Source organism: Rhinolophus hipposideros, assembly GCF_964194185.1.
Source record: "Rhinolophus hipposideros genome assembly, chromosome: 6".
NCBI classification, from domain to species: domain Eukaryota; kingdom Metazoa; phylum Chordata; class Mammalia; order Chiroptera; family Rhinolophidae; genus Rhinolophus; species Rhinolophus hipposideros.
Genome location: NC_138052.1, coordinates 45,476,142 through 45,498,848, shown reverse-complemented (window position 1 = coordinate 45,498,848; position 22,707 = coordinate 45,476,142). Strand labels below are relative to the sequence as shown.

Genomic DNA, 22,707 nt, shown 5'->3' with positions numbered 1-22,707 from the left:
TTTCAAAATATACTTCTCAATATTAGTATGAGAGTAACAGTTGAAACGAAGACTCCATTTGTCAATTTTTATTCCTTTTGCTTGTAGATTGAGAGTTGAGTAAATTTTAACGTAAATAAAATGAAAGTCAACTTCAACAGTGTTATTATATACCTTAATATTGTAGACCTAGAGGAAATGCTACTACATTTTGACCTTGGCTTGTACTTGATGTTGTTCTTTAGTAATTGCTGTCATCCTGGCAGTCAACAAAGGGGACCCACAAAGGAAAGTTATATGAAAGCAATTTGAAGGGGCTCATACTGCAGCGTTTTGAGGTGTACCCTTTTTTATTACTACTGTGTTTCCCTGAAAATAAGATGTAGCTGGACCATCAGCTCTAATGCATCTTTTGGAGCAAAAATTAATATAAGACCCGCTCTGATATTATATAATATTATATTATATTATATTATATTATATTATATTATATTATATTATATTATATTATACCCAGTCTTATATTACATTAAAATAAGATGGAGTCTCATATTAATTTCTGCTCCAAAAGACGCATTAGAGCTGATGGTCCAACTACGTCTTATTTTCGGGGAAACACGGTATTTACCAGCTTACTATCCAGCTGTCCTTGAGTTGGCTTACTGGTAGGTCTTTACTAGCCCTAAGTAGTTGGTACTTATTAACTAAATTTAACCTTCAGTAAAAATTTGAGAAATGCATGCATTAATAATCATTGGGTGTCCCCCCTTCTCTACTGTCACATACAAACACCATTTTTGTGTATTTGAATGTATGTTTATACAATATGCCTAATTAATTCATTTTCTCACGAAAAGAACTTCTGGTATAAAATGAAATATTAAGAACGGTTTTACTTCATTCTACCAACCATTCCATCTATACCTAGGAAAATTATCCAGAAAGCAAACATTGAAAACATAAACAACCTTTGTTGATTGAGCTTTTCCTTTGTGTTGATTGCTACATGTAAATAAATCTGGGCATGCCAGCTATGTGTACTGGGGTTTGTGGATTTGCCAATCTGATTTTGGCTAAGGTGTTAGAGAACACTGTTTAAGCAAAGTCACGGGAATGTGGAAGATAGATGTTATTCATCCCTCATTTAAAAAAAAAATCCACTGTCCAAACATTGATGATATGGAATTAAAGAGGCTAGAAAATAATCATAATAAAAGAAAAACATAAAAAGAAACTACATCATATACTAATTTTACTGCCTCCTGTGCTTTTTCTTATGAACTATTTTCTAAAATGAATCTTAGCTAAGAGCTAAGATCCTTTATATGTTGAGCTTTGGGGATGTGTTTATATTTTCATTGATGTAATCATTTGTGGTTAGTTATGATTTTTGATACCTTTTTGGTGGGAAATATAATTTGGTATGCTGAGCTTTTGGACTGGTGGGCTTGCTGACACATTCCCATGACCGTGTTCTCTAGAGTGTAGGGGATGGTGGATGGATGGCAGGACTGCCTGGTGTATGCCTAAGAGAGCTCCATGGCGTCTGGGACAGTTCATCGCCTTTGTAAAAATCACCAGGAAAAGAGAGGTTGATAAAGTCAAAATTTATAAGCAATAATGTCTTCCATAAAATAAGTCTGATGTTTTCTTTTCCTTTCAGATTTTGGGGTAAGTGCATTCTTAGCAACAGGGGGTGATGTCACCCGGAATAAAGTAAGAAAAACATTTGTTGGCACCCCATGTTGGATGGCCCCAGAAGTCATGGAACAGGTAAAAAATAAAAAAGAAGTGATGTTTTCATTGGCACAGTACCGTAGCACGTATCATTAATACACTAACATTTCATTCAAATCATTCATTTTACTAGAATCCATCACGTATTAAGGTTTTATTCCCGATTGCTGGGCCTTAGCAAACTAATATCAAATTGTGCAGACACAGCTGTGAACTTCTGGAATACTATGGACTTCAGGATATGTAACATGCCTGCTGTGTAACTGTGTTTTTTCTTGGTTCCTTTCTTAGGTGAGAGGCTATGACTTCAAGGCTGACATGTGGAGTTTTGGAATAACTGCCATTGAATTAGCAACAGGAGCAGCGCCTTACCACAAATATCCTCCTATGAAAGTAATTATTATTCAAAACACTATGCCGGGTTTGAAATATGGTTTAACAGGATCTATTCTGTAGTTCTCTTAAACATAGTCATTTTTCTCTTAGACCTGAGGAGAATTAATGGAGGAATGCAGCCAAGTTAAATATTTTCTGATGTTCTCAGGGGACAGAATAGGACAACACTAGTACAATGCCCAGCTTTGAAACTTGCTTTACATTCTTAGCACAGAGCTGACGAAAGAATATGATCAGATTGGTCGATGGAGGTTGATAGCTGTGACAAATACTGGCTTTTGATAGCAGAATATCCCCAGCACACCAAGGAAAATCGGAAAGTACGTTATAGTGATAATGCAGATGGATTTGCAGATGGATTTTTTTTTTTTTTGGCAGATGGATTTCCCAAGTTTTTTGGCCTTTTTTTTTTTTAAGTGGTTTATAACATTTGACCCCTCTTTTCATAGTGTCGTGTTGGTGACTCATCTGAATAAATGAGCCCCATATTTTTAGGAAATGACATACGTTTGGATACTATTTTAAGATTTTTGCTGTTCTTTTAACTGGCCTGAATCATTATTTCTCTTAGTTTTTGAGATGGTGGTATCAGGGCTAATTTACCCGACTGGATTTTATTTTGAGGCTGAAATAGTTGAGTGGAAATTATGAAGGTATTTTGACAGAGAATATGGTCCATGTTCGTTTCAACTTTTTCCTAGGAAAATACTGGAAAAATTTAGGAGGATTTAAAAACAAACAAAAACCCGAGGATAAAAAATATAAATAATTTTACTGATTAAAAAGTTAATACATTCTTATTTTTGAAAATCTGAAGTACACAGAAGAATAAAGAAGAAAACCATCCATAATCTCATCAACCACAGATAATCACTATTAGGGTTTTAGTATAGTTCATTACATTGTTTCTCTCTCTCTTTCTCTCTCTCTCTCTCTCTCTCTCTCTCTATATATATATATATATATACACATATATACATATATACATATATATGTATGTATATATGTATATATATACATATATACATATATATGTATGTATATATGTATATATATATATATATATATATATATAAACATAATTAAGTTTTGTGTGTGTATACATACCTCAGTTTATTAGTAAGTTGAGGTGTAAACAATCGAAGTGACCTTTCAGAGGAAGAGCACTGAAGCAGCTCAGGACTTTTTCTCCCATTTGTTTTTTCTTTATTATTTTTTATTATTTCTTGTTTTCTTTATTTTTCTACTGTTTCCCACCTGAATCCAAAGACACGTTGCTAATCCCAGCTTGAAGTCCTGCAGTACTTTTCTTCAGACTTTATAGTTCTCCCCCTTTTTTCTGTCTGCTATTATCCTCTACAAACAATAAACTGTCACTTTAATCCTCCATCTATTCACACATCTGCAAGTGTTTGAAAAGAGTCTTGGCATGTATATCATTTGCATAAATTAAGGCGGATTTATGCATTAATAAAGTTTATTCATCTTCTAGGTCAATAATTTATTACAAATTCTTTTTTTTAAGCAAATAATTTTAATGTTAGTGTGAAAGTGGAATTTTTGCCTTTTTTGATTTGAAGCTGTATTTTGATTTTGTTTTGTCCCCCTCCAAGAGCAGCATGGCCTTTTGCTCTGGTTATGGTTTTTAACAACTCACTTGTATTCTGGCTCTCTTCCAGCGTCTTTCACTCTCTCAGTTTTGTCACGTCTTTAAGCAATTTTCTGTATGTTTTTTCATTAAAAAAAAAAGGAAATCATGTGTTACCCCCTGGGATGTTGTGAATTTATTTTGGGGGTTGGTAATGTTACAGAACCCTGAGTACAGGCGGTTCCTTGCTTATGAATGACCTGTACACATGAACATTCACTACTGCTCTGGCCCTCTCTTTCTCTCCCCTCCACCACCCTCTTTCCCAGGCAGAGCCCCAGTCTTCACTAAACCCATGCTGGAGCTACGTGCTCCTCGAGGCTGTGTGTGAGCCAGTTCCCAGGGAGCTCTGTCCTCATTGCTTTGGGAGATCATTCTTAACACATAGAACAGATTTTGTAAGTTCTGTCAATGGAATAACAAAAAGGTTAAAGGGCACTTGAACCAATTTGCAAAAGGAAATGAATACTTTTAATACACACCTTCTGGAAAGTTAAAATCATGGGAAAACACATTTGTACCTAATCAAGGTTGGTCTTTGATACTTTTGTGAAAAATTAAAGACTCAGTTGTAGCAATTGCTGTACAGATGGTCAATCATTATGTTTGTTTCTGCTGCAGGTGTTAATGTTGACTTTGCAAAATGATCCACCGACTTTAGAAACAGGAATAGAGGATAAGGAAATGATGAAAAAATACGGCAAGTCCTTTAGAAAATTACTTTCACTGTGTCTTCAGAAAGATCCTTCCAAAAGGTATGTCAAACTTGGTGGATGAGTTATTGACCTGGTTTGAGACACGACAAAGCTTTGCTTGTGGATGGGGAAAGGCTGTGTGAGGACACCTGCGAAGTACTTGTAGTTCAAGGGAAATCCTGCTCTGGCCCCCAGATTGCCAGCCTGTTAGGGGAAGACAGTATGGGTCCGTAAGGGAAAAGAGTGACTGAGGATGGGAGAGAGGCAGAGGAAAATTTTCGTGTTAATAAGATGCACTTTGCTTGTTAGGTGTGGGCTTTGTCATAAAGGAAATGAAGTGAAACAGAGATCAAAAGTAATTGGCAGTGGTGCATTCAGAAGCTCAGCTAATATTCTGCACTGTGTAGGTTGAGCTGACCTCTCAGGATTTGAATATCCTGCTAGCTCCAGTCTAAACCAAGGAGAGCTATTGAATTTTGCATAAGTTTCCTTTTAGTTGCAGAGCCAGTTGTTTGTACTGTTTAAAAGATTATCAGTAAAGAAGATTAAGATTTTTACATGAGAAACATTAATCATATAAACAGAAGCAAATTGTTTTAAATTAACTTTAGCATTTCCTCTGTATTCTTGGTCAGTTGCCCTGCACTGTGGTGTGTCTGTTTTCTGAGTTTGTTTCTTCCGTCTTAATTTCCGTGACTTTGAAATATCCTGGGTGGTGATAATAGAGCCGGTGTCCTTTATCCTTTAAAGGAGAATGTTAATGCTGTGAACCACACACAGGCCTGGCCGGGGGAGAGTCCCTTCGTAGAGCTTGCCTGTGTGTGTGACACCATCCTAACACACAGTGGTCGTAGACTACAGACCTGGAGAGGACTCTGAGAAGGTACCCGCAACCTTCGTCATCCTAGGGTCCAACTGGATACTTGTATTTTAAAATGTAAATCTGCTTCTCCTCTAAAACTTTCCTTTTCAGGGAAGAACCCTGCTTTTCAAAGGATTCCTTTATTCTTATCTTAAATTCTTTACGAAACTTAAGCCTTTTACCTTTACACCATCATCTACTGTTTGAGTAGACTATCCTTCTCAACATTAAAGAGTTTCCGTTATTTTGACCATTTTTTGTAGCTACTCTCTTCATTCCTTTACATTTTACTGAATTTGCCTAGAATCTTTCTTTATCTTCCATTTGTCTCATAGAGCTAGGTCTAAAGATTGTTTGCTATTAAGAATTTTGAAATTTGATGTTGTTGTTGTTCTGAAAGGGATGATTGTTTTCACACCTGTAGACTGTTTCTGCTTGAACATCTCTGTTGCCTTTTATATTTGATACATAGGGTTTGTTTCCTCTGAAGCTTTACTGATCTTTCATTAAGATTACGTCTTCACTTTCCTATTGGGTGAAAGTGCTCTTAGATGTCTGATTCTGTTCTGCAACCCTTGCTTGCTTTCCCCTGTATTTGGCATCATCTCCAAACATAGATTTTTGGCATCACCAGAGAAACAGAATTTAATCCTCTAAAGCCCATTGAGAAAAGCACTTGACTTCTCAGTTAGCGCAGGGTTATTACACTGGTCTTTGTGATTCTTGAACCAGTTGAGAGCCCACCTAGTGGTGGTCATGCATAATGTCATACAGTTGCAGTTCTTTCAGAAAACAATTCTGTAAGGTAGAATTGTTAGTGTAGTTAATGATGCAACAATATCTTTCTTTAAGACAGTTGTAATTGGGTCAAAATAAACTAGATTAGATTATCATATATTATATGTAACAAACCATCCTTATTTCTTAATAATCTTGAAAGTCTTTCCAGGTTTTATTTATTGTATGAGCTCAAATATCAGGTTCCCACTACGCCACCCCCAAAACTTTCTTTAGCAAAGAGCCATGCATGCACTCAGATTTTTACAAAGTCTTTCCCTCAGATTACTCTTTTAGTAACATTATTGATCTACAAAGTATTAATAGTTTAAAGACTTCCTTTAGATATTTTCTCTGTAACATAAACTTTTCTCACTCTTGTGCAGTTATGCTTTATAACAATGTTAGTGGTGCACAAACTTCCCACCTGACTCTTTCTTTTAATGAAAAGACATGGATGGTAAAGTGTGGAGGAAAAGGCTTCATGAAATGTGAGAATGGAAAGAAAACGCAATATATTGTTTAATTATTTAATTATGTAAAATATGTATTCATTAATGAATTAGTAAGGAAACGTTTAATTGCTGCACAATTTTGAAAGAAATCGCAACTATTTCCTGTCTTCTTTACCTTGCTTATGTTGTTCTTCCTCTTCCTCTGTCCCCTTTCCACCTCTCCTTCAACACTTTGTTCAAAGGCTCCATCTTCTTAAAGTTAGATACCTCTGGGTGAGAGTCCTAGCTCTACTTTATCACCATCTCCGTGACTCAGTTTCCTTTTCTGTAAATGGGCCTAATAACACCTACTTCATAGGATTGCTATGAGGACGGAATAAGATAATACATTTAAAACAGATAGCACAGTGCCTGGGGGATCCTAAATATTCAAGAAATTGGGATTACTATTCATTATTCATCCTGGCCAAATGGAATTAAAAAAAAAAAATTTCAGTTTTCCTGCCCTATGTTGGATACATGTCTCTTGTAGCACTTATCACATGGTATATATACAAGTATATTTACTTATATATCCAATTTCCTCGTGAGTTTGTAAGTTTTTTAGGAGGAGAACCCAGAGACACTCATCCTTATATCTTTTTATCTATAGTGTCCAGTCTGTCTTATATACTCAGTGGTATTTCTTGAATAACCAGAGACAGTTGAGTGCTAGCTACTTGGGGATGATTTGATCTCATTGGAAAGAGTTTCAGAAACAAACTGGATTCGAGTGGATTGAGGAGCGAATGCAAGACTTTTGGTAATTTATAATTATTTCTGTTGCGGGCATACACTTGCAATCTGAAACCAATTCAGTGGTACCAAAGCCCTGGTCTTGTGAAGTACCTGTTTAGAATGAATGAAAGCATATCATGGGGAACAGTGACCAGGCAGATTCACTCCTGTGCAGCATACCTCAAGCTAGTTGAGAAAGGGATATGCTTTCCTTCAACCTGGAGAGCTCATGGAACTTTCCCAAAAGAAGAGAGCTGGGGTGTTGGAGCTGTTTGCTTCATTCAAGGCTGTGTTCTGCACAGACTAAGATTGCTTATATTTGCATAGCAGCAGAACATTTTGCTATTTCTTAAAAAAATGAGCCTTAATCTTATAGATTACATGCTTCTTATAGTTGGTAACTATAAAAGGAAGCAACATTTTCTTTGGGTAACAAGGGGGTGGATGTTGCATAGATAAATCCGTTAGAAATGAATTAAACTTGAATATTTATTTCCTTTTGGGGGAGAGGTGGGGTGAGAAATGCAGCTCTGCCTGAGGTCAGTGAACAATTAGGAATTATAATGCAAATTGTTAGAACTATATAAACTGTGTCATTTTCATCCTAAATCCTTTGAAAATTATTTTAAGTCTCAGTGGACTTTGCTTCATCCATATGTATTAACTGAATCCTTTAAGAGATTTTCTTCTGAGAATGTTGATACTTGCAGACTACTGCATTGTTTTTCAGGATTTAAAATGGAATCATCATTCAAAGCTGGGACCAGCAAACTTTGGTTGCTGGTGTAACATTTCTTGTAAAACAGTGTTTGTATTTGTACTACACTGTATTGCTTGATAGCTGATAGTGGCCATGTAAGGCCATGTGTTTTCAGAAGTGTTTCCCCTGTAGTTCTTAACCAAGCAGCAGGCAGTACAGATACCGTGTTTCCCTGAAAATAAGACATAACCGGAAAAATAGCATGATTTTTCAGGATGCTCGGAATCTAAACTAAGCCCTCCCATGTTTCCCCAAAAATAAGACTGGGTTTTATATCAAGTTTTGCTCCAAAAGACCCATTAGGGCTTATTTTATATTATGAGCATCCTGAAAAATTATGCTACGGCTTATTTTCCGGTTAGGTCTTCTTTTGGGGGAAACACGGTAGTTCCACATTAACCCTATACTGGTGGTGGTTAGAGCATAAAATTAAAACAAACGCACAAAACACACAAAAAAAACCCAAAAAGTCAGGTGGGCAGTACACACTTCAGCTTTTTTCATACCTTCTGTCACTTTCTTCCCTCTCTCGTCTTCCTCATTCTTTCCAGTTCCATTTTTCCGTATTTTCTTAAGGAGTTAGTTTGGCACATGTAGGATTCCACTCCAAAGCTACAGACCTTGATTTAATTTAGCTTCAAAAGGACCTGCTATTTAGTTCTTCTCTGTATGGAGTAGAAATCACCTATTATTTAACATAAATATTAAGCCTATAGAAAAAGAATGTGACTTCCTTAGACTAATTTCTCAATTTTTATTTAGGTCATTGCGTTTTTGTATTTATTGATGAAGGCTAAGAGTGGAGTGCAGAGAAAGGAGTTTTCTCTGTAGCATGCCTTTCCCCCTTACAATAATTTCGGTTACCATGGAAATGACCTTGCTGGGGAAGGGAAAGTATTTTCCCAGCCCTGAATCTCAAGGTATAGCTGACATTTCCCAGATTCTCTCTATACTGGTCTTACACTTGACCCTTAGTGGGCAGAGAGGGAGGAGGGGGTCGAGAGGAGAGACAGAGTGTTTGGCTCTCCATTTCATTGCATTCACTGTGCACAGACTTTCCCCCTTTCCTTTTTTTTTGGCCGGTGGGGTGGGGTGGAGGTAGGGCTGGCATGAGTCTTATTTTCATTATGTCATTCTGCTCTTCCTCACTATATTGAACAGATGCTTAGACTTTAAGTGCTGACTAAACCTAGGCCTAGGAGTCATGGTCCTGTGTCCAAATGTCTAGTGGCATCACTTTTATCCCATATTTTGATTGTGGTATGAAATTGAGCTGTAGCAATTTTCTGGTCTGTGCTCCGCATTGGGTGTATAAACATGAATACTGTGTTGTCCCAGTCTCGGAAGGCCTTACAGCCTAGTGAGGTGGAGGCGGGGAGACAGAGGAACAGATAGTCACAGAAGGGGGTGGATTGATGTCTGAGCACCAAGTACGGAGCAGTGAATTAGACTTGTAGGAGCTGGGGGGAGTATTTGTGAAGATGATTGACACTTCATTGGTTCTTGACCTATGAACAAGGGTGTGCCAGTTATTTACAAAACAATTTTAAAGCAAGAAAAGCAGTGCGTGCTTTGTCATGAGAGAACAAGACATAGGCGAGAACATCATTGTAGCTGGAGGATAGAGTTCATGTGGGATGTGGTGGGAAATCAGGATGGAGAAGTCATGGTCTCTTAGGCTACTGAAATCCATTAGGATGGATAAGAAATTGGGACTTTGTAGAAACCAGCTTGGGAGCGGTGTGGGTGATGGGTTGGAATGAAGAAGAGAGAAATGGCAGAGAGACCAACTGGGAGACTGTGGTAACTGTACTGCCCAGACGCCGGGAGGGTTTCAGCCAAAACCGTGGCCTTGAGTTCCTTCATCATCTTGATTTTTCTTAGGTTTCTTTTCACTTTTAAAAAATGTAACCTAAATTATTTTGCATGCCTCTCGGGTTTTAAAAGTTTTGTTTCATGTTGTGAGGTACCAACCATGGTACCAAATCTTGCTCAGTCTGTTGTATAATGAATGGTTCTCCTACATGTTCTCTCACTAGAGAGAACACAATTCCACCCAAACGCAATTCAGAAGTGTTTGGCTTGTTCTGATGCTCCTCGTGCAGTCTAGCATCACACTCTCTTCCCACTAGATGTAAGTTGCTAAATGTAGTATTTATATCTGCCATATTCACTATAGTATGTCTAGCATCTAGCATAATGCCTGACAAATGCAATAGATGCTCAATAAATATTTACTGAGAATGAAAGGATGAATTTGGAGTAGCTGGGGGCCCCAAAACATTGCAGACGATCAGTAAGAGTATACATTAAAATAACAATCAAAGTTAAATCATGTAAAAGAACAGTATCGCTTTTACTTCTTGTGCCTGTTTAACCAGGTACAAATTCATGAATTTGAATGAGTTCACCCAGAGATATGGCATACAAAATGTAAAACGTGGCCCACCTGTTCTTTAGACCTTTATTTATTCAAAGCAATTAGCAATTAGCGGCTGTTTATTGCAATGGATATGGCCATTCAGGGTTCTTTTCAGGTACCTGTAACCAGTGTTCCACTTGAAACTGAGGTAAAAAGCAATAACAATTTAAATAGCAAATTTCTTGGCACAGAAATACAGTTTAGGGCCCCCGTAGACATACACAGTTTGGATATAGTTGCACTTAGTGACGTTTCCTAATTCTTTTATATACTTGGGTTTGGTCCCTGGAAACATTTTAATGGAGCTTCCTGGTTCCAAAGAAGTAGTTTCTAATCTCTTCAAATATGACGACTCTTTTTGAACTTGCATCCCTTTCAACATAATACTGTTTGTGCCTTTGCTAATCATTGCCTGTGAGAATATCTAATGATACTTAGTAGTAGTTCTCTCCCTCCTCCCATTTTTTTATTATGAAAGATTTAAGACATACAGAAAAGGTTAAAGAATAGTACACGTTTACTTCGATACCACCACCTAGATTCAACAATTATTAACATTCTTCATATTTGCTATATCTTTTTATCTACATTTTATTTGCTGAACAGTTTGAAAATAAGTAACAGATTTAATACTTCAGCTTGCATTCCCTACAAATAGAGACCTGTTCCTACATAACCGCAGTACTTTTCCACACCTAAGAAAGTGAACAGTAATTTTCTAAAATTGTCTAATACCTAGCATATTCACTTATCTCTAATTATTTCTAAATGTCTTTCGGGACTTCTCCTTCACTTTCAAACACAGATTCAGGCAAGGGTCACGTGTTGCATTTGGGTTTGTTTCTTTACATCTTTTTAAATTTAGCACAGTCCCCTCACATCTCCACTTTTCCTCTTTGACACTGACTTTTTGAGATCAAGTCAGTTGTCTTACTGAACTGTCCTATATTCTAGATTTATGTAATTTTTTTTTTCTGCATTGCTGCTGGTTTTAGAAGGAACTATCAATGAAGGAAGCTATTCTTTACAGAAGGATGCCAGTTAATAAATGTAGGAGGAATGACAGAAGTAGAAAACTGTATTTTGCCACCTCCTATGATAATTATTTAAGGCAAAGATGCTAAAACCATAAGGTAAAAGTTTTTTGGGAATAGGATATTCATATAATACCAAAGTATTACCCAACAGAATACTTGCCATTTGCAGTGGGGAAAACCTACCTTTACAATGGAGAGATCTCAGGCCTGGGGACCAAGCAGTTAAATTTAGCATCACCCCAGTGAAATCACCTACCGTTATATGCCTCTGACGTGCTGCAGTAAGACGTGCATAGCGTCGTCTACGCGGTATTCTTGCCCCCAATGCTTGGTTCAACTTAGTCAAGCCTTCAGACCTAACTTTCAGTTAATAGGAAATATAAGATAGAGAAACAAGTTAAATGGCACCATGAAGAAAGAATCAGACCAATGCAGTCATGTTTTAAAGTGAATTTGCATTTTATTAATCGCCATCACATTTACCTTCCCCTGAAAAGCAATAGTCCGCGTACGCCTGACACAGGGTTACTCAGTGGGCAGACAGAGCTTGTACACATGATGTGCGGACCTCTTGCAGTCACTGCCTCTCTTGGGGAATCACAGAGCACTGTAGACTGTAGTTTCTTGACAGGGTCGTATTGCAGCTTGTACAGTTTCTTAATAAATATAGGAATTTAGCTTACAGATGTGTTAGTCTGCCACCTTTTCGAAACACTGAATTCACTTAGTGAAGTGTAAGGATGAAGGATGGAAAATTGATCATGCCCCAAATATTTAGTTTAGAGGAGTTTGTGTGTTTTGCAGTAGAGGAGTTTGGAAAGAACTGGAAAATCGGCACTATTTTATTTGGTGCCAGCTTGTGATTAATTTAGTATCTGGTTTTGCTGTTCCTAAAACTAGTGTTCCAGAAATACTCTAGGATTAAGTTGTTTCATCAAGGCAGTGTATGTATCGAGTGGTCATTGTTTCAACTCTAATTTATTATTGATCTTTCAGGCCCACAGCAGCAGAACTTTTAAAATGCAAATTCTTCCAGAAAGCCAAGGTAACATGCTTAAAAACCCAAGTAAATCTGCTATTTTGAAATCACTATGAATTTCTATGTATCGTATTTGATATTAAACTGTTGGGAATATTTGTTTTGCAGAACAGAGAGTACCTGATCGAGAAGCTGCTTACAAGAACACCAGACATAGCTCAAAGAGCCAAAAAGGTAAGTGCCATCAGCCCTGCTGACCCAGTAAGAACCGATCCCCCACGTAGGAAAATGAAACCCATAGGAAAAGGAGGAAAGAGAGTTCCACTTACTCAGGATGTGGTTATTTAGGGGTTATCTGATCAGTGATTACTTAGATAACTACTCTGACTTTTGGTTGTCTCAGCTTGCTCTTATGTGTTTGGGTGTGGAAACAATATGACACAGCTCAAACGATTTCATGTTTCCATTTATCCCCTTTACTTAAAGAAGGTCAGAAGGGAGGGGATAGTCATGAGTTTTGAATACTGGAAAGGTAAAATATCCTTGAGTATCTTTCCTTTGGATTTTGCAGAAGATGAACAATCTTTTTTTAAGCAGCTGGAAGTGACAAAAGGAAAAATAAAACTTTTCTTTTTAATGGTTATTTGGAATATCTGTGGGATGTAGGTTCTTTCCTCAGAAAAGTCCTGTGGTCCCTTTTGTAGTCTACCTTATGTTAATGAAATTATATTAATGATTACTTGAAAAATTTTCCATCTAGCTTTGAGGTTTTTAAAATGGTATGTATGTGTGAGTGTATTTATTTTTTTATCCAGAGATTTACTTATCTACAGTTACTGATTCCATTATGGTATGAAACCTAAAATTTAACCTCTGGTTTTGTTTAGTTTGGTTTTAAAATTATATTAGATATGTATAATGATAAATATTTACATAGTCACAGATTTAGAAAGGTAGTTCCCATCCCCCCCTTTTTACAGTTGATAGTTATAGGAAAAGCTGATATTAATCTAAGTTGTCTGCTCCGTAAATAAAAATTGGCAAAGAAATATGCATTAATGATTGTATCTCATCATGCCTAGCTGTAAGTAACTTTGAATATTAACTTTCAGACATTGCCTTTTCTAGAACATTTTGTATGAAATGCATTTAGCTAATGCTTTAGAATTGTTTAAAATAGATTTTAAATAGACTTCAAGAAGCGACCCGCTGTGTATAGGTATCTGCAGACTTCTGTGGGTGGGGCTGGTTCTCAGGCTGTGGGCCTGGGTGAGGGGTAGGGGGCTGCCGTGTTGACAGCGGAGACCTGAGCAAGGTCGGCCTGTGGCATGTCTGAGGGACAAGGGAAAGTTTGGCAGATAGTTCGTCAGAGTGGTACATCTTCAGGGGCAGCAGAGAGGGCTGGAGCTTCAGTGTGAGGAAACAAACTGGACACGCGTGACCAGAGTCCGAGGGCTCCATAGAGAAGGCTGAAGGAGGATCCTGCAGAGATTCTCTGGGGGTTTAGAGTGGAGCATGAGTTCTTTTGATCAGATATCTAAAATGTCAGCCAGAGTTGGAGAAAAGCTGTTAGAAAGCCATTGGCTTGTACAGTATGTGTCCACAAAGAAGATTGTTTTTTTGGTCTTTGTTTTTTTTGTTAGATTTGTCTGATCTCATCCTGTAGCTGTTCCCTGAGAAGGGGTTTCCCAGGCCTGCGTTCTCTGCAGAGCGTTAGCCTCACACCTCCAGCTCCTTGTTAAGTGACTGACCGTTCTCTCACAGGCAGTGTTTTCACAGGGTTCGCCTACCTCCCCTCCCAGACCTAATCTCCCTGTGCTATGTTCATTCTGAGCCACTCAACCTCAAAACACTGGGATTCTTTTCATGTCTGAGACCTGCTTCCCTCCTTGTCTTCCCCATCTAGTCACTCTCTGCATCTCTCCACATTTCCCTCTGCAACATGGCTCAGAACGTTTTCCTCCTGGTTTTAACTGGACAATTGCAGTAGATTTCTAACTGTTCTCCCTCCATTCCTCCTTTCTGTTTCTTCTTAGATAATCTGTGCAAGATTAACTTTATGATCATGTCACTTAATTGCACAAAAGTGATTTCCAAAGTTAAACAAAAATTAAAGCAAATAAATGGAAAAAAGGTTCCTATCAAATAAAGGTCAAGCTCCTTAGCCTTGAATTCATGGCACCATTTCAAATTCTAGCTGTATATTCTCAACTCCAGCAGAACTGAACCACTTAGAGTTCTCACTGAATAACCCATACGTTCCTTTGGAACTTCCTCCATCAACTTGAGAAAATGAAGAATCTGTTTAGGCTGCGACTTTATTTCCTTTCTTAAAAAAAAAAATTAAATGATTTATTACATATTAGTGTGCTGTGCATTGCAGATCCCATTTTGCATGTATTTTAAACAAAAAGCAGCTAAAGTTTTGGGAGATGTGATTTTTTTCAACCATGTCCTCTGCCATTTTCCTTGCTCTTTGATTTTAGACTTAAACCTCAGGGCTTGTTTCGTCATTCATCCCTTCAAATGGAAAATGGCCACACATTTCAGAGTCACACAGAAGACTAAAGGGAGAATGTAAATTAGTTCCTTAAACATCTTACAGAAAAGAGAGTGGCCCATTGCAATGTTATCCCGGCTGCCTAGCTTCATAAAGTTGGCTGTTTTCCTGTCGTAATTCTCACTTTAAAGTGCACTTTGGTTATCAGCTCCACTCTGGCCCTTGCCCATAGGTCCTGTGACAGGGGCGCTGACTACATCAGCATGGATCCCCGTGCATATCTTGTTCATAGTGAGTGAGTACCCACAGATGTTGGCTGACTCGGTGAACACAGGTGCTTGAGTGTACCAAGGAAAGGCCATTTGAAACCCTGTTTTTCACTCACTTGAACTCCCAAAATGCTTGGCATACACTCGTTCCTCTGATTGCTGTTACTAGCAGACAAACCTCCCTCCCTCTCCGTGGCTCGTGATGTTGGTAAGAAGCCATGCTGTTCCTTATTTGAAACTTCTCATGCAGGCTTGGCCACTAGGAAGTAAATATTATTTTAATCACCATGTGCACTGAAAATCTTTGTGATAGGGTGTCTTTGCTTGTTTTAAGTTTTCACAGGGTTTAAGTAAATTTAATTTAAAAGTTGGTACAGGGGAGTCTTTCGTGTTTTTTAATGATTTTGGACTTCTCTTCGTTGACATCTGCTCACTGCTTACTTTCCTGTTTGCTACGGTGCCTTTAAGCTGATCGTGTTCTAGTTTCCTGGTGTAGATTTGGTCCTCAGAGACTACTTGTTGATGTTAGTCCTTTGATTTTTGTCTTCTCAGTTTGTTGTTTCTAAAATAGAAACAGACAGTCCATTGATATACCAGTGTTTACACGATAGCTGGGCCTGTTGACCTAGCTCTGGACATTTAAGCAACCATGTTGATTTGAAATTTGTTGTCATGAACAAGTCTCTTCTCTTCCCTTACGGTAACTAAAAGATAACTTTCAGTATGTATTTTTCTTTGCCACGAACAATTCTCATATTTAAAAGAGAGAAAGGTTGGTATTGTAGCTGTTCTCAGGAAGTCCCACGGAGCCCACCAGTGCCGTCCTTTGGTGTGAGAGGCAGACGCCTATCGTGCTCATGTTTGGCCGGAATGTGCAACGTTAGCACATAACCCCATCTGCGAAGGTGATCTTCTCTTCATCCAGATTGACTCCTTTAAATCAGGAAAAAAAGTATAAGAAATAGAAACAGTAATTTTGTAAAATCATTTTTGTATGTCTGGTAATTGCAGAAGTTAGGGCTATCTGTTTTCTCCTGGGAGACACAGAGTATTTGGTCCATCCTGGGTACTTTTGCTGACAGAGATCATCTTGATTTTATTTTGCCCCAAGTTTTCTGTCTGTAAAATGGAAATTTTGTCTGAGCCCAGGAATGTGGTGAAGGGCAGGTAGTGAGAGACGTGATATTCATGAGCCATAAGACACTGTAAATTCTAACTGAGAACATGCTAGTAATGACCCATGAGAACAGGGTTAAGTGCAGCTATGTAACTTCTTTTCAACTTTTCACTTACCCTTATGCATGAGAAAAAAAGGCTTCATAACCATTACTCTTTCTCATGGGATTTTTTAGGAACCTGTCTCCAGCCATCTTTGGGGGTTCGAAAGCTTGACCATGTGGTGTTACACCATTTACTCTACTGTATTCACTGGGAAGGGAAAGACATACATCATTCTGTTAAAATCAAATGCTTCGGGCTGTGTGCATTTTCTGTTGGAGCATCTAAGCCTCAGCGTTGGCGGAGGTCTCCGCTCTGTGTTAGTGAGACGAACCTTGAGTCACCACATTCACATTCATATTCATAAACCTTATGTTGCTAAAACCCACCAACAGCAGGACAGGAGTGAAGGGTTAGTAGCTACATAGATATTGAAATGTCAGTTGCTCAGCCAACAAGCACATTGGCTAGAGAAAGGATGAGGTAAAGAAATATAACACACAATTCTTTTTGTTGTTATTGTTGTTGCAGTTTTCAATGTTTTCATGGGAAGTAGAATCATTGGAAGGGTTTTGTTTAAATTTTCTTAATCATGAAATTGATAAGTTAGAAATGGTTAGTCATCATCAGAAAGAGGAAAGGGGTATTATATCACTGCTACATTTAGTTGGAACCATTGTGAACTGGAACAACTGGGATAGTTTTTGTGGGTCCCAGATTTTCTCATATCAGGTTGTAATATTGGTTTCCTATTGAAGACCCAAGGGGTTGGCTTCTTCGTTTGATCCTCCAATGTGCTTAGGAATACATGGTAGAGATATTATAATTCACATTTATTTAATCCAATTGATCCTTGAAGAACGTGGGTTTGAACTGTGTGGGTCCACTTATAACAAATGTTTTTTTCAATAAATGTACAGTCAGTCTGCCCTATCCACAGGTTTCACATCAATGAAGTCAACCTTGGATTGAAACAGTACTTACTTTCCATTTGTAGTTGGGAATTGGTGGATGTGGAGGGCTGACTGTACTTCACATGTGTTCAATATTTGTCCTTACTATTTTTGCTTTTTATTTTGAAACAACTTCAGACTTATAAAAAAGTTACAAAAATAGTACAAAAAAATTTCTGTGTATGTTTTTTTCTTTCACCCCTTTTTTTGAAACATTTCAAAGTGGTCGATATTATCCCCTTTATTTTTAAATATACTTAAGTGTATGTTTCCTAAAAATAAGGACATTCTGTTACATAACAGTGTAATTATCAAAATCAGGAAATTGACACAACACTAGTGTTTAATTTTCAGATCTTGTATAAATTTTGCCAGTCTTGCCACTAGTCATTTATGTAGTTCAGGATCCAATCCAGAATCCTTTAGTTGTTATGTCTCCTTTACCCTGAAATAGTCTTTTTCTTTCACAACTGACACTTGAAGAATAGAGGCAAATTACTTTGTAGAATGGCCCTCAGTTTCGGTTTGTCTGGTATTTCTTCATAATTAGATTCAGTTTATTTATTCTTTGGCAGGAATGTGATGTGTTCTTGGTGCATCACATTAAGAGATACATGGTGTTGATTTATTCCTTTATTGGTGATGTTAGCTTTGACCACATATTTCACGTGGTGCCTGCCATTGTAAACACAATTAATTCTTGGGAGAGATACATTATTATTACATTCCTACATGATACCAAACATGGAAAGGTAAAGTGAGTGTACTTACTGTACGGGATCATGAGTCTTTTACTGAAGAAACGTTTATGTGTCATGTCATTCTGGTTAATAATGACAGGATGTCTCTGATTTCTCAGCATCTTGTGGGCAAGGAACACTTTGCTAGAGTGTGATGTTTAGGTAGGAAGTGGAGATGGCCTCTGCATCTGTTCTGGAAGCAGCAAGAGCTGGATCTGTGTCCTTCGCTGGGTGAGCTGCCTAATCTTTCTGAGCCCAAACTGTCAAATGGAGCCATGGATACTTTCATTGTGTTGCCCTGAGGATGAGAGACGACCCACGCAGGATGTCTGGCACTGTGTTTGGCACGTAGTGGATGCTCAGTCCAACAGTGGCTGCCATGACTGCCATGTAAGTGAGGAGAAAGGCTGTGGTTACAGAAGATAGGCATTTTATTTTTTTTATTTTTTATTTTTTTTTATTAGTTTCAGGTGCACAAGACAAGGTAATACTTAGACGTTCATCATTTATATCCCTCACACTGTGAACCCCCCTCCCCCCATCCACTATCCCTCCGACCTCACACCGAGCCATCACATTATATATATAAAATTATGGTTGGCATTCATTAATGTTTAGCTTCTGGTGTACAATGCCATGATCAGGCATCCACAGTATCCCTGAGGTGGTCTCCCAAATAGGACGCATGTCCAAGAAGATAGGCATTTTAGAAGTACAGAGTCCTGGCAGTGGGGCGGGTGGAGGTGAGTGCTGAAGGTTGATTCTCTTGTTGTTGTTTCGGATAGAATGGAGAAAAAGCCCATGGAAGCCAACAAAAAGAAGGAAAAGAATGATGTTGCTATTGCCTGTTCACCAGTCTTCATGTTTCCTTTTCTGTCCCATCAAGGTGCTGTCAGTGGGCAATAGCCAGGACTTTTCCTCACTGCAGCCATCCTCTCTACCATGACAAGTGCTGGGTGTGTGTTTGTGAAGAGCAAAAGAATAGTAAGAATTACATACACACATAGCTGATATTTTTTTTTTACAGCTTTTGGAACACTTTCATATATGCTTCCTTGTTTATTCTAAACAATTAGAATAAAACAATCTTCAATCCTTGAAGACAGGTAGGGCAGGTACTATCACATGCTATAGATGAAAACGTGAGAGCTGAAACGACTGGCCTAAAGTCACATGACTAATAAGAGGCAATTCTTACTTCTGGTCCGTGCTTTTTTCACTAAATCATACCTCAGAAGGAAGAAGAGAAGGGTGAGGATAGGAAGGGAATACTGATGGAGAGGCGTAAGCTCAGTTTAGTGGCATCAGTTGGAAAAGGTATGTGAGGGATACATTTGTCATTCTCAGAACGAGTAGTCTGCCACTTAGCACAGATGATGGGGTGTCCGCGCCATTCACAGACACTTGGAGATGCTCTGAGTATCGCTGTAGGAATCTGGAAGTTTGCCAGCGTTCTGGCATATGTGAAGGGAATAAGGTGAGAAAATGGTTTTGAAGATTCTGATGGGAAGAGAGAGATGGCTAGTGAGAGTTTGGTAGCATCAGTAGTTGTTAAAATCTGCCAGAAGCTCAGCTTCTTATTCCTAAAATGGGGAAGGTAATAATACCTATCTGTATTTTTGAGGACTATATTAAGTAAAGAATAGTAAGTGTATAGTGCAGTGATTGGCACAAAGTAATAAATGCCACTCGTTATTAGAATAATTATAACATTTTATTATTTTTCATAATCACATATATTGCTTTATTACTACAGTTTTGGTATTGTGATGTCATTATTATTTTTTGTAACAGTTTTAATTGCTGCTGTCGACACCACTGCTGCCGTTCCCATTTCTGCTGCTGCTGTAACAACTGCTACCATTACAGTCACTGCTACTAACAGTGGGCCCTGAGATGCAGGCAGGTCCAGGCAGCGAAGCTCACCTTCCAGTGGGGAGCACGGTGCAAGCATCATAAGACATGTGAAATTCAAAGAGTCGTAGAGAATAAATGCTTTGGGTATGGATGTAGATTATGTACTACAGGCCTGGGAACGGTCATGGAGCTGTTAGATGAGGAGGGGAGAGAGAGAACAACTCCTACTAACCGTGCACCTTCATGCACTGTGCTACATACTTGGTTTATACTTATCTCAATTTCTGCAGCCTTATAACAATGAAGTCCTGAGAGATAGGACAGAGGATGAGATATGTCAGGTTATTAGGACTGGTTAAAAAAAAATGCTATAAACATTTTGAACTTTGTGTGGAAAAGAACGAGGATCATAAATATCTCCTGCTTCACGGTCCTTAGATTTGAATTCCTGAAAATTGAGACCTGGAGAGGCTGGGTCTTGATCAAGGCCACAACGTCTGGTGCTGGCGGAGTCCAGATCAACATACCCATTTGCTACCCGTTAGCCAATAAAGAGATAATAAACATCATACTGAATTTCTGAAAATATGCCTTTTTCCCCTCCTGAAATCTTATAATTAATATATAAGACATAGAAGGTTATACACTATCAAGAAACTGGGGAGGAAATACGGTGATTTCAAATGCTTATAAATGGATTTTAGTTTTGTTCTAAGTCTGCCCAGCAGAGGGCAACGATGGATTTTAATTCCGTGAGGTGTGCAAAGTAAACAAACTGACCAACAGTTTTGGGCTTTGTTGAAGGTCTCAGGTTTGGAGTAGAAGTATCAAGGGTGTGTTAGGTCCCTGTTGAGCCCTGAATACTAGGCAACTTAGTCAGTTGGGGTGTTTTTTTTACTGGGCAGGAGGTCGAAGGGTGATGGTTTAAGTATGTTTTACTATTACCACTTTCATTTTAAATTAAAAATCAAAGTAATCTAACATTTGTATTTTAACGTAATTTATGTCAAAACCGAAAATCACAATTTTGAAAATGGGATAGAGAGTTTCTAGTATTTTGTGGTCAAATGAATGCAGTTCTGGGTGATGGCAGACTATTTCCAGAAAGTTTGTTAGTTCCTGTAGTTCTCCGGCAGTTCTCTCTCAAGGTCAAGTAAATAGAACATGGAATCAAAGTGCATGATACCTCTGAAGGACAAGTGAACTGACCTCTGTAACTCTCACATTTATTATGGATTTAATATAAAATACTCCTGACTATTCAGGTAGGCCTGAGGGTGCATGTTCTCTTATTGCTTTGTGTTTCTTTCCCCCATCCTCTTGTTTAAAAACAGCCATTTGTATTGGTAATATATCTTATTTGAGGAACTCACATACATGCTCAAAGGGAGGAAGGAAGACTATGGTAGCTGAGGATGTTATTTTTCCTATTTTAGAGCTGAGAGAACAGTTGTCCAGACAGGTTCAAGTTATTGGTTTAAGTGGATCTGTAACTGGGACAGATGTTTCCTGAGTGTAAGCTCATGGATATTTTCATTAAGTCTTATTTTAAATGTATTATTTTAGCCAGTTGAGAATGTCAAGTTTACTTGGGCAGAAAAGGGCTTTTGGACACTAGGGGGTGCTATGAGAATAGTTCATTTACTCTAAGAATCTGGATAGGAATTGCTTACCGTGTTTACCAGAAAATAAGACCTAACTGGACAATCAGCTCTAATGCGTCTTTTAGAGCAAAAGTTAATATAATTTTACTTATTTTACTTATTTTTTATAATTTTACTTACTTTATACTTATAATTTTATAAGTAAAATTATAATTTTACTTATAATTTTACTTATTTTACTATAAGACCGGGTGTAATATAATATAATATAATGTAATATAATACCGGGTCTTACATTAAATTTTACTCATTAGAGTAAGTAAAGACGCATTAGAGCTGATCGTCCGGCTAGGTCTTATTTTCAGGGAAACACGGTGGCAGCCTATAAAAACTCTTGCAGTTGTAGAATTTCTCCTTTTGCACTGTGCCTGCTGTAAAAGAGCTTGAATGGTTTGTGTTGGGGTGAATTAGGCAGAGGTGGGGTAGAGGAAACAGCAAGAGGAAAAAGCATCATAAATTACTTACAAGTCAATTGGTGAATTGAGTAAAAAAAAAGCATATATTTCGTATATTTCTGGTGGCATTTGACTGTGAGCCAAAAGGATCCACTCTGGAAATTGTGATTTGCTAATCCTGGTCTGCCCATTTAGGGGAAATACCTGTATTTTCAGATTGTAATGTATTGCTAGGAAAAGGCCTGTGAGGTATCTTTTAAAGACACCAATCTTTTAAGAGAGCTTTTTAAACTTTTACAGATCTTGTAGATATATTTTTCGAAAGTGTAAAATGGTGACACACATTTTGCAAATATTATGAGAGGTACTATTTGTACAACTTAGTTTGTAGAGAACCGATTGTTTTCTTTCATGGAAATGAATAGGCCAAACCAATGGCCTTATTTCATATCCAGTTAGATTTTTGAGATCTGCCTGTTCAAATGCATTATGTGCTTCTTTTTCTTTTTTCTTTTGCCTTTGGGAAGTTTGCTAACTCTTTCCAAAGCTCGTGTGCAGTAGCTTACTTTCTGAAATTTAATTGGCGT

General features: G+C 37.9%; 1 protein-coding gene across 12 annotated transcripts in view; it reads left to right on the top strand.

Annotated features, from left to right (window-relative positions):
* STK39 (serine/threonine kinase 39) overlaps positions 1-22,707 on the top strand; it is a 281,370-nt gene that overhangs the window by 94,971 nt on the left and 163,692 nt on the right. For all 12 annotated transcript variants that reach the window (XM_081051899.1, XM_081051901.1, XM_081051895.1 and 9 more), the window contains exons 6-10: positions 1,643-1,752; positions 2,008-2,109; positions 4,382-4,515; positions 12,542-12,590; positions 12,693-12,758. In XM_081051899.1, coding sequence (XP_080908025.1) covers positions 1,643-1,752; positions 2,008-2,109; positions 4,382-4,515; positions 12,542-12,590; positions 12,693-12,758 — 461 coding nt within the window. The remainder of the gene's footprint in view (positions 1-1,642; positions 1,753-2,007; positions 2,110-4,381; positions 4,516-12,541; positions 12,591-12,692; positions 12,759-22,707) is intronic.